A 12,351-nucleotide genomic window follows, 5' to 3' on the forward strand; every position below is an offset into this window, starting at 1 on the left:
ATTATTTATAAAAATGGTTTAATTCTAACTGCTTTTGCAATTTACAGGCGAGGTAGCCCTCTGTTGATTGGTGTACGGAGTGAACATAAACTTTCTACTGATCACATTCCTATACTCTACAGAACAGGTAAAATTACCTCTACAAATGCAGTGCAGTAGATATGAAGAATTATTTTCCTTAAGTTGGAATAAATGGCTCTTTGGTCAGATGCACATGTATATATAGTTCTGTCTAGACATGAAAAAGATTTGTTTTTGTGAGTTCTCTGATGATTAGAATTTTTTTCTGTTGTGTATCCTTAGCTAGGACTCAGATTGGATCAAAATTCACACGGTGGGGATCACAGGGAGAAAGAGGTGGGAAATGCACTCTGCATGGATGGGGAGGATCTTATCCTCTTTTGTTTATTCTTTACTAATTCTTTTGTTCTTGGAGTGAATGAATGTGCTGGGCCTCTAAAAATGTGCTTATTTTGTGGGGAAGCATATTTTGACATTTTTCTAATTTGCAGAGTATATTTTGCGTGTCTGCTTTTGGCATTTAGAAAGTGCTTTTAATAATTTCATTAAAATTTCTGAAATTTGAGAAAATAGTTGAAATTGTAAATTATTTTTTCCTTTGTTTTAAAATCATGTAGGATATATGCTTAGATTAGGAAAAGAGCATTGTGTGCTAGGTTATTATAGATTGACTAAGTGGTAGTTATTTGAATCATTAGGCTAACTTTTAACTGAAATATGTTTAAGTGGTCTTTATTTTTTATACATGACATATTACTGTTGGATTTACATTTGCTATCTTGATTGGCTTTATTTGAATTTGTAGTGATTGTTCTTTTATATTGTTGATGTGTAAAGTTTATTTTTTGTTTTTCTTATTTATTTACTTTGATGTAACTTTCCATATTACTTTTTTTTATAGAGTGGCAGGGGGAGACAGGGTCTTGCTCTGTTGCCCAGGCTGGAGTGCAGTGCAGTGGTATGGTCATACCTCACTGCAATTTCGAACTCTTGGGCTCAGGTGGATCCTCTTGCCGCAGCCTCTCAAATAGCTAGTACTACAAGTGTGTGCCATCACGCCCAGCTAATTCTTATTTTTAGCCAGGGTTTTGCTCTCTCAGCCAGGCTGGAGTGCAGTGGCTTCGTCATGGCTCACTTCAGCCTTGGCTGCCTAGGCTCAAGTGATTCTCCCACCTCAGCCTCTTGAGTAGCTGGGACCACAGGCATGTGCCACCACCCCCAGCCAATTTTTTTATTTGTAAAAAGGAAGTCTTGCTGTGTTGGCCAGGCTGGTCTCAAACTCTTGGGCTCAAGGGATCCTCCCACCTCAACCTCCTAAATTACAGGGATTACAGGAATGAGCCACTGTGCCTGGCTCCCAGCTTACTTTAAATTTTTTGTACAAATGGAGTCTTGCTATATTGCCCAGGCTGTTCTTGAACTCCTGGAGTCAAGTGATCCACCTGCCTCAGCCTCCCAAAGTGCTGAGATCACAGGTGTGAGCCACTGTGCCCAGCCCAGAAGTGTTCTTTTCATTTAAACAGACTTGATATCTCAAATTTTTTTTACCTTATTTATTTATTTTTTGAAACAGTCTTGTTCTGTTGCCCAGGCTGGAGTGCAGTGACATGATCTTGGCTCACTGCAACCTCTGCCTCCCGGGTTCAAGCGAGTCTCATGCCTCAGCCTCCAGAGTAGCTGGGACTACCAGTGCACACCACCACACCTGGCTAACTTTTGTATTTTTAGTAGAGACGGGGTTTCGCCATTTTGGCCGGGCTAGTCTCGAACTCCTGACCTCAGGTGATCCGCCCACCTCGGCCTCCCAAAGTGCTGGGATTACAGGTGTGAGCCGCTGCACCCAGCCTCAAATTTTTTTTACATATTTTAACTAAATATACTTTGTTATTTGAAGAATGAAATTATCAATATTTGGAGAAAAAACACAGTGAAACTCAAGCCTATTAGGACATTTTATAAGCAAAGGTAGTTGGTTTTTTTTTTTTTTTTTTTTTTTTTTTGAGACGAAGTCTCGCTCTGTTGCTCAGGCTGTAGTGCAGTGGCGTGATCTCGGCTCACTGGAACCTCGGCCTCCCGGGTTCAAGCGAGTCTCTTGCCTCAGCCTCCTGAGTAGCTGGGATTACAGGCACGTGCCACCACGCCCAGCAAATTTTTCTATTTTTAGTAGAGACGGGGTTTCAGGCTGTTGCTCAGGCTGGTCTCAAACTCCTGACCTCATGATCCGCCTGCCTCGGCCTCCCAAAGTGCTGGGATTACAGGCCCGAGCCACCACACCTGGTCGCATTTATTTTTTTTAAATGCTGAGCTCTCTTTTTATGTGTTTTTAAATTCACTTTTTTGTTTTTGTTTTTGAGACAAAGTCGTGCTCTGTCACCCAGGCTGGAGTGCAATGGCACAATCTCACCTCACTGCAACCTCCACCTCCCAGGTTCAAGCGATTCTCCCACCTCAGCCTCCGGAATAGCTGAGACTACAGGCGTACTCTACCACTCTCAGCTAATTTTTTGTGTTTTTAAGTAGAGATGAGGTTTCACCATGTTGGCCAGCCTGGTCTTGAACTCCTGACTTCAAGTGATCTGCCCGCCTCGGCCTCCCAAAGTGCTGGGATTACAAGCATGAGCCACTGTGCCTGGTCTCTGTTTTTTAACATACAGTAATATTTACTCTTTTTCATGTAGTTTCACCAATTTTGTCAGATGCGAAATTGCATAGCTACCACCACAATCAAGATACAGAACAATTTCATCACTCAGTAAGGTCCCTCAACCTGCCCTCTGTCATCAACCCTTGTCTCATTCCCAGCCCCTGGCAAACACTAATATGTTATTTTTCTATAATGTTACTTTTTCTTGGATGTCATCTTACATTTATTTTTCAGTTTGGCATCTTTGCTGTTAAATATGAATGGGAAAAGTTACTTTGTTTTCATCACTAAAACATCAAATAATCACAGATGGTGGAAAACTTTGAATATACTTTTTTTGGCTTTTATTTTTAATAGATATATAATTATATGTTTATGTGGTGTATATTTCAATACATGTGTACAATGTATAATGATCAGCTCAGGATAAATAGCACATTTGAATGTACATTTCTAATAATTATCAAGTCTGTCTTTATATGTGCATTTTAAGAGGATAGATAAAATAGCAGTTTTTATAAGTATACTTGTGATGTTCTCTGGCTATTGTGTCCATAGTTCTAAGTTCTATTATGTCCTGGCCTTGAAGAAAGGTGCATTTTTGTCTCTAGGACATTTATGTAGTCTTCAACTAATAGATTTTTTTCCTATATTAGGCCAATTTATAAAACCTTAGCATTCCAGTTTTGATGAAAAAGTTAATATTAATGTCTTGACAAATTAAGTAGAGGTGTCATAATTCTGAAATACAAGAATTAAAAGGATATTAGCTTTGCAAAAAGACCCTACTTTATCCTGACTTAAAGGAAGTGTAAGAAAACCCAAGTTGAAGAAAGGAGAGTTTCTTGGTTTATAAATTTTGTCTCTAACAGTGGGTGCCACATATGATATACCGTGATTAGAGAGTGATATGCATCTGTTTTGTTTTAAAATCAGAATTAGTGTAGACTACAACTTGATTTGTTATGCTGACTTGCTGCTAAAATCTAGTGAGGTTTTGTTATGATACAATAAAAATTAATTTGCCACTAGCCTTCATTTTCTTTTTCTTTTTCTTTTCTTTTTTTTTTTTTGAGACAGAGTTTTTGCTCTGTTGCCCAGGCTGGAGTACAATGGCGTGTGATTTCGGCTCACTGCAACCTCCACTTCCTGGGTTCAAGTGATTCTCCTGCCTAAGCCTCCCAAGTAGCTGGGATTATAGGCGTCTGCCACCACGTCTGGCCAATTTTTGTATTTTCAGTAGAGATGGGGTTTCACCATGTTGGCCAGGCTGGTCTTGAACTCCTGACCTCAAGTGATTCACCTGCCTCGGCCTTCCAAAGTGCTAGGATTACAGGCGTGAGCCACTGTGTTCATTTTAGTTTTCGTTGCACAATTTTGATATTTTAAATGTAATTTTGTTATAATTATAGGTACACAAACTTTTATGTGTTAAGATCATTGTTTTGTATAAAGTTAAAATTAATTTATACATACTTTTGATTAAAAAAACCGGTTAATATTAAGAAATTACTTGTCTTTTACCTGGAAAATAAATATTGTATTAAAAAAACATATAATGTAGCACTTTTACCTGCCACGCACTCTTTGATAGTTGCTACTTCACTGTACACTTTTTGTCTGTTCTTATTGGCTTATTGCATGGAAATAAGGTGATCTACTTGGCTTTTTAAATTTGCTAAAATTGTTTTGTGTTGCTATGATTTTTTCTTGATTTTGTAGAATATTATGCATATTTCTACATTGGACATGATTTTCTACATGTTTGCCAATTCATGTTAACTATATGCTTTAGGCAAAGACAAGAAAGGAAGCTGCAATCTCTCTCGTGTGGACAGCACAACCTGCCTTTTCCCGGTGGAAGAAAAAGCAGTGGAGTATTACTTTGCTTCTGATGCAAGGTGAGCTTCCGTAGTTGATTCAAAGAGATTTTTAGTAAAACTTCTCATTCTGCAGGAAACCCAAGAAGTCATTGTGTATCAGTCTAGTTGTGCTCTGTGAGAGAACTTTTTTAATTAAAGAAATACAGGTGACCATTTTGGAGATGGGGCTATAAGGACACTTTTTCTGTCATTTCAAAGTATGTGGGTCAGTTTACTAAGAACACATATACTGCTTGAGACTTGTTCCATTGTATTTATTTTAGAGCTCTTACATTTTTTTCCTTCTTATTTCAGGAGCCTTATCCAGGTTTTGAAGGGAGGAGATTCTAGATTGAAGAGTAAAATGGCTTAGTTAGTATCCCAATAGTTATAGGATAGTTGCTAAACTATTGTAGTTTTAGTCTAATGTAGATACTCATCTTTTACATTTAGAATTAATTTGCAGCATAATCACTTTTATAAAGGGATAGTAGTAGACTAAGATATTTTGAGAGAAAATGCAGGGGGATGTTTACATGCATTTATAAATGAAATAGTAATGAGGATAAAATAAAATCACTGAAATTGCAAACAAGTATTTGAGTCATCCACTGTACCTGAAAATAAGAGAAAATAATAAAAATAAGAAAATAATGCCATTTAGGACATCAGGGAATATATTATCTCAGTGGGAAAACAAGCTTTACTCTTCAATGTTTTTACAGGTGTGTAAGGTGTGTAGTCAGGGCTAAGATGTGTAAGATTACACAGTTGACAGTTATGGCTTAAATACACTGGAATTACAGAAACATATCAGCCTTTTCTCATTCATTTATACATTCATATTGAACACTGGGTGAAGTCATATGCTAGTGTCAGGAGATAATGGTGAGTAAAAATAAAAATATTACTTTTCCTTAGGAGCTCTTCCATAGTGAGGAGGCAAATTTTAAACAATGATCACACAAGTGTAGAATTCCAACTGTGACAAGAGCTGCAGAATGCTAGTAACAGAGTGATTTACCCTTGGTGGGTAAATTTCTTTAAGGGAATGATGTTTGAACTGAGAGTTAAGGAGAGATTAGGAGTTAATTAGGTTAAGAGGCAGAGGGAGGAACATTCATTCTTTGCAAATGGCTCAGCCTGTGAGAGTTTAGGATGGCTATGAGTGTGGCCAGAATAGAGAGAGTGAGAGGAAGCTTGGGGGGAGATGAAGCTGGAGAAGGAGGTATAGGGATTACGGTAAGGCACTTTGTTGTCTCTCTAAGAGCCAAAGGGAAACTGTCAAATGGTTTGTTGAGTGAAGGAGAAATCTTTATTAGAGTTGTTGCCTTTTGATATCAATTTTGGCAGAAATGGAGGATGGACGGAGAGAGATCAGAGAGAAAGTGGGTGGACTAATTGGGAGATCGCTGCAGTAGTCCAGCCGAGGAGCTGATGGGAGCTTGAATTTGTCTGATGGTGGACATAGAAACTAAGAATATTTGGAAGTTAAAATTTCAGGACTTGGTAATGGATAGAATGAGGAGGAAACAACCATGCTTTCTGATCTAATCTGTTTGGTTTAGATTGCTATGCAGAGTTCCTTTTATTTTTTGTCCACAATGACCACCTTCCCCATACTTTCCTGTAGGGGTTGGCATTAGTAACCAGAAAATTCTCCGAGATACTGCAGAGTGATAGAGTTTATATTGAAATTTGGTTCTTGTATCCAAATGATAGTTTCATTTGTAATAATGATCCTTGGTTATCGATTGTAATATCTCCTTGAAAACTTTATAGTGCTGTCATAGAACACACCAATCGCGTCATCTTTCTGGAAGATGATGATGTTGCAGCAGTAGTGGATGGACGTCTTTCTATCCATCGAATTAAACGAACTGCAGGAGATCACCCCGGACGAGCTGTGCAAACACTCCAGATGGAACTCCAGCAGATCATGAAGGGTGAAAGTTTTTGTCATGTTATAGCTTGCTGTCCTTACTGGAAAGAATATATTCTACTTCCTTTCCTAGCATATTGAATCTAATAATGAATGATGAGTGGAATCTTCCACATGATTAGTGAAGGGACAACGCTAGGAAAAGGGATGATTCTTTAGAGAAATTATCTGCTGTTTTTACAATCGTCTTCAAACTAATTAATGATTTGTTATTTCTAACATAAAAAAGAGGTTATTAACACTTGATACTTTAAAGATACTTTATAAACATAAAAATAGTTAATGTTCTGTTCCTTTTTATTCTCTTTGTGCTTTAGTTTTCTTATATATAACATGAGGATAATATAGCCTGCCTCATTAAGGTTGTTTTGAGGATTAAGAAGCTACTATATGGCTGGGTGCGGTGGCTCACACCTGTAATCTTAGCACTTTGGGAGGCCGAGGCGGGCAGATCACCTAAGGTGGGGAGTTTGAGACCAGTCTGGCCTTGCCAACATGGAGAAACCCCGACTGTACTAAAAAATACAAAATTAGCTGGGTGTGGTGGCGCATGCCTGAAATCCCAGCTACTCGGGAGGCTGAGGCAGGAGAATGGCTTGAACCCGGGAGGCGGAGGTTTCAGTGAGCCGAGATTGCGCCATTGCACTCCAGCCTTGGCAACAAGAGCGAAACTCTGTCTCAAAAAAAAAAAAGAAGCTTAAAACAGTGTCTGACACACTTAGTCGTATGTAATATTTGCTTCTGTTAACTATTATAATTATTATGATTTGGATTATTTTATTCCTTTCTGATGGGATTGTGGTAGGAATAAAAACTAACATTGGCCAGGCACGGTGGCTCATGCCTGTAATCTCAACACTTAGGGAGGCCAAGGTAGGAGGATCATTTGAGCTCAGGAGTTTGAGACCAGCCTGGGCAACATAGTGAGACCTTATCTCTACTACAAACTAAAAAAAAAAAAAAGTCTGGGTGCACTGGCTCACACCTGTAATCCTAGCACTTTGGGAGGCTGAAGCAGGCAGATTGCCAGAGCTCAGGAGTTCAAGACCAGCCTCAGCAACATAGCAAAACCCTGTTTCTACTAAAAATACAAAGAAAATTATGGGCATGGTGGCACGTACCTGTAGTCTCAGTGACTGGGGAGGCTGAGGTGGGAGAATCGCTTGAACCCAGGAGGCAGAGGTTGCAGTGAGGTGAGATCGTGCCACTGCACTCCAGCCTGGGTGACAGAGCGAGACTCTGTCTCAAACAAAACAAAACAAAACAAAACTATGAGCCGGGCATGGTAGTGTGTGCCTGTAGTCTCAGCTACTCAGGTGGCTGAGGTGTGAGAATTGCTTGAGCCCAGGAGATCGAGGCTGCAGTGAGCGGTGATCTTGCGGTGATCACTTCAGTCTGGGTGACAAAGACCCTGTCTCAAAAAAAAAAGTAAAAATAAGAAATAACATTTATTGCATAACTCTCTCTATAGATATATGTCAGATTTTTTGCTTTATTAATCCATACTACAATCCATACTGTGAAGTAATTGGTCTCTTATTTTATAGATTAATAATTTCCCCAGCTTAGATAGTAAAGGATAGAACTACAGTTTGAATGTAGGTTGCACTCCAAAACTTACAGCTTGTCCCAGTTGACCGAGTGCGGTGGCTCACGCCTGTAATCCCAGCACTTTGGGAAGCTGAGGTGGTTGGATCATGAGGTCAGGAGTTCGAGACCAGCCTGGTCAGTATGGTGAAACCTTGTCTCTACTAAAAATACAAAAAATTAGCCGGGCGTGGTAGCACACGCCTGTAGTCGCAGCTACTCAGGAGGCTGAGGCAGGGGAATCCCTTGAATCCAGGAGGCCAAGATTGCAGTGAGCCTAGATCACGCCACTCCACTCCAGCCTGGGTGACAGAGCAAGACTCTGTCTCAAAAAAAAAAGCTTGTCTCATTCACTTGTTTTAACTGCACATTTCAAGTATGAAGTTAATTAAAAGTGACTTTTACTGTTATTGTTTTCCACATAGAGTAAAATATGTTCACCCAATCTTTTAGGCAGTCATGTCTATTGCATGACCTTTTGTTATATTTTATTTACCAAGATTATGTTAAAGGAGAGAGACTTTTAGTTGTGTACAAATTCTTTTATTTGATTTGTTTTCGTTTTAATTATGTGATTTCTATTACTATAGGCAACTTCAGTTCATTTATGCAGAAGGAAATATTTGAGCAGCCAGAGTCTGTCGTGAACACAATGAGAGGAAGAGTCAACTTTGATGACTATACTGGTAATTACATATGAATTATTTTATTATTTCAGTGTCTCTGACAGTAGGAGGTGCCATTAACAACCTGAAAGTTCATTGCCCTTAATAGCCTTGTAGAACAACTACAGCTGCCAGCCATCAGTGGAGCCCAGCCATCTTGGAAAAAGTTCTTTAGTGTGTGATTCTACCTATATAAGATATCTAGAATAGTCAGATTCACAGAAACAGAAAGTAGATTAATGGTTACCAGGGGCTGTGGGGAGGGGAAATGGGGAGTCACTGTTTAAAGGGTACAGAGTTTCAGTTGTGGGATGATGAAATTATAGAAATGGATTGTAGTGATGGTTGCACAATAATGTGAATGTGCTTAATGCCACTGAATTGTACATTTAAAAATAGTTAAAATGGTAAATTTTATGTGTAGGTCACCCACTGTGTACCAGGGACTGTCCTAGGTACTGTGAATTCTAAGAAGAATGAGACCTGGTCCCGTTGCTGGGCGGCTTATGTGTATCTGCCTGGGCTAGGTTTCCTTTCTGAGTGTATAAATAAGTAAAAGTGTGAACTTCCCCAAAGGTCTTTCAGGTATTTGCCTGATGCCTTTGGATAACCTGTTACCCTCCTGCATTTTTAAGGTAGAGGTGAGAGTACAACACTACTCTTTTTTTTTAGGATGGAGTTTTGCTATTGTTGCCCAGGCTGGGGTGCAGTGGTGCCATCTCGGCTCACCGCAACTGCTGCCTCCCGGGTTCAAGTGATTCTCCTGCCTCAGCCTCCCAAGTAGCTGGGATTACAGGCATGTACCACCAGAGGAATTGTATCTGCCTCTGTAGACAGAGGTGGTTGTTGAAGATGGTTGAGCTGGAAGAACTGGGAGAGTAGCAGTAAATTCTTTTATGGTATTTATGGAAATGAGGTCAGGAAAAAGATTTGTTTTATAAGGGAAGAAAATGAGACAAACTTTGGGAAGTTCACGGTTTTAAGAAGTACTTTTGGCTGGGTGCAGTGGCTCATGCCTGTAGTCCCAGTGCTTTGGGAACCCAAAGCGGGAGGATCGCTTGAGCTCAGGAATTCTAAAGCAGTCTGACCTCCTTTTTACTAAAAATTTTTAAAAAATTAGCTGGGTGTGGTGGTGGCTGCCTGCAGCCCTGGCTACTGAAGAGCCTGAGGTGGGAGGATTGCTTGAGCCCTGTAGATCGAGGCTGCAGTGAGCTCTGACTCTACCACTGCACTGCAGCCTGGTTGAAAGACCCGTCTTGAAAAAAAAAAAAAAAAGAGTACTTATATCTGTATTATGTACATAAAAGTTCTGTAATAAAACAGGATAGCTGTCATCTTTTTTGTTGTTAGGGTGAGGAGATTGAGGCTTTCAGTTTGCCAAAGGTCACATTGTTAGTCATTTATTGAACCAAACTAGTCCCCATGTATTCATTGTTCTAAGTGCTCTCCATCCCCTCGCCTGTCCATCAGGCATTCTTTCTTTTGCCTGTAGTGATGGCCTACCTCATCTCAAAAGGGATCAAGCTTCTCTCAAAAGCATCAAATTTAGAGCTTTGGGCAGCTTCTTTCAGAACTATCCCAACTATCCTCAGCCACCAGAAATTTCTAGGACTAATTTTAAGGAAACAACCGTGGCCAGCTAATCTCACTGTCTTACATCCATGTCATTCTTTGTCATCATCTGCAATACAGGTCTTTCTGGTAGTTGGTCTGCCCTTTTTTTTTTTTTTTTTTTTTTTGCTTTGCTTTTATATTGAGTCTTTGCCTTTGCATGACCCTGATCCAGCCTTTTACTGTTGTTTCCTTTCTTCTCAGACATTTGTAATTAATGCCAAGGTCTGTGGAAAACACTGTAGGCAGAGGTACACAAACAGGCTTGGTCTAGTGCAGTAACAGCAAGAAGGCCAGTCTGGCTGGTGTGGCCTGAGTGAGAGGGGATGTGCTAGGATATTAGGTCAGAGTAAGCAGGAGACAGGTCTTATGGGACTTGAAGGCCAAAGTAAGTAGTTCGGATTTGATTATAAATTATTTGGGAAGCTAGTGACACTTTTTATTTTGTTTGGTTTTGTTTTCTACTTGCTAATTTTTTAAATAGAGAAACATACCTTCTTTCATTATTGAAATTCAAAACGGAGAACATATAATTATTCAAAAGATAAAAAGTAAAACACGTACCTTGGTTTTATAGTATAGCTAACTAAGATAAAAAAGAAGGTGGACTGGCTGGGCGCGGTGGCTGACACCTGTAATCCCAGCACTTTGGGAGGCCAAGGTGGGTGGATTACTTGAGGTCAGGAGTCCGAGACCAGCCTAGCCAACATGGTGAAACCCTCTCTACTAAAAATAGAAAAAAATTAGCTGGGCGTGGTGGCTCACGGCCTGTAATCCCAGCTACTAAGGAGGCCAAGGCTGGAGAATCGCTTGAACCTGGGAGGTGGAGGTTGCAGTGAGCCAAGATTGCACCACTGCACTCCAGCCTGGGCTACAGAGCAAGACTCTGTCTCAAAAAAAAGAAAAAAAAAAAAAGGTGAGGAGATGAAGAGAGCCAGGGGCAGAGTAGACAGACTGAAAATGGTTCAGAGAGAGCAGCAGGATGAGGCCCACGAGGAGGTACCTGTCATTCTCCTCAGCCAGATTTGGAATTATTTGAGTCCAGAAGCTCTCAGTGCCTTGACCACTATATTTACTTGGTGGGTGATTAGGGAATTTTAGTTGACCAGTTGAATGAATGTTGAACAGATACTACACTTGATCTTAGCCAAAAGGCCGAGAAGCGATAGAATGTTGAATGAGAATTTCTCACAGATAGAAAACTAGCCTGTGTGGAAGGATTTCTGGACAAGACACATGGAGAACAACATGTAAATAGCTATAGAAACTGAAAATGAAAAAGAGGACAGACTTCATTGGAGGGTCTTTATGTTTTTAAAGGATCACTGTAAGAGATCCTTCTGGTAGCATATGGAGAGCAGACTCAAGGAGGTGGAGAACAGAAGAGAGAACTGGAGAATGTTGCTGTTGTCCAGGCAGAGATGCTGGGTTTGAAGATAAATGTGGAGGGATCAGAACAATCAAGCATTTTGACTGAAGCATTAGGGGAATGGGGACAGCAAAGACTGAGAGGAGAGTGGGTTTATGTTACTCTACAGAGCACCTTTCTGGGCACCAGAGGGGAAATAAACGTAACTGAGATAATGTTTTTCCCAGACAGGTTTATTGAGACATAATTAGATATAATAAAATTCACCATTCCTAGTGTATAACTCTAAGTTTGACAAACCTCTACAACATAGTCGTAATCATAACCTCTACAAAGTCAAGATGTAGAACAGTTCCATCCCTCCCAAAATTTCCTTGCACCCTATTGTTGTCAACCCCTCCTCCAGCTCCAGCCCTCTACATCTAATGATCTGTTTTCTGTGTCCCTCTACGTTTGCCTTTAAGATAACTTTCAAAGAGAAGAATGTAAAAATAACTAACTAAGGTAGAATGTAATAAATACTGTAATTGTGTGGGGATGTAGAGAGGTGAGTAAGGTCAGTTACAAGTTTGGGAGGGCCAGTTAAGTTGTGACTTATTTAATTTACTTTTCAAAATTACAGAGAACTGTGCTTTCCAAGAGGAATATTA

At 39.9% G+C, this 12,351-nt stretch overlaps 1 protein-coding gene and 1 pseudogene across 2 annotated transcripts in view; one reads left to right on the plus strand and one right to left on the minus strand.

Annotated features, from left to right (window-relative positions):
- Positions 1 to 12,351, plus strand: part of GFPT1 (glutamine--fructose-6-phosphate transaminase 1) — a 70,684-nt gene that overhangs the window by 35,457 nt on the left and 22,876 nt on the right. For both annotated transcript variants that reach the window (XM_003830926.5, XM_008956340.5), the window contains exons 8-11: positions 48 to 127; positions 4,461 to 4,566; positions 6,310 to 6,473; positions 8,647 to 8,742. In XM_003830926.5, coding sequence (XP_003830974.1) covers positions 48 to 127; positions 4,461 to 4,566; positions 6,310 to 6,473; positions 8,647 to 8,742 — 446 coding nt within the window. The remainder of the gene's footprint in view (positions 1 to 47; positions 128 to 4,460; positions 4,567 to 6,309; positions 6,474 to 8,646; positions 8,743 to 12,351) is intronic.
- On the minus strand, positions 11,411 to 11,499 carry LOC112439027 (U2 spliceosomal RNA; annotated as a pseudogene).

Source organism: Pan paniscus, chromosome 12, assembly GCF_029289425.2.
Source record: "Pan paniscus chromosome 12, NHGRI_mPanPan1-v2.0_pri, whole genome shotgun sequence".
NCBI lineage: Eukaryota > Metazoa > Chordata > Mammalia > Primates > Hominidae > Pan > Pan paniscus.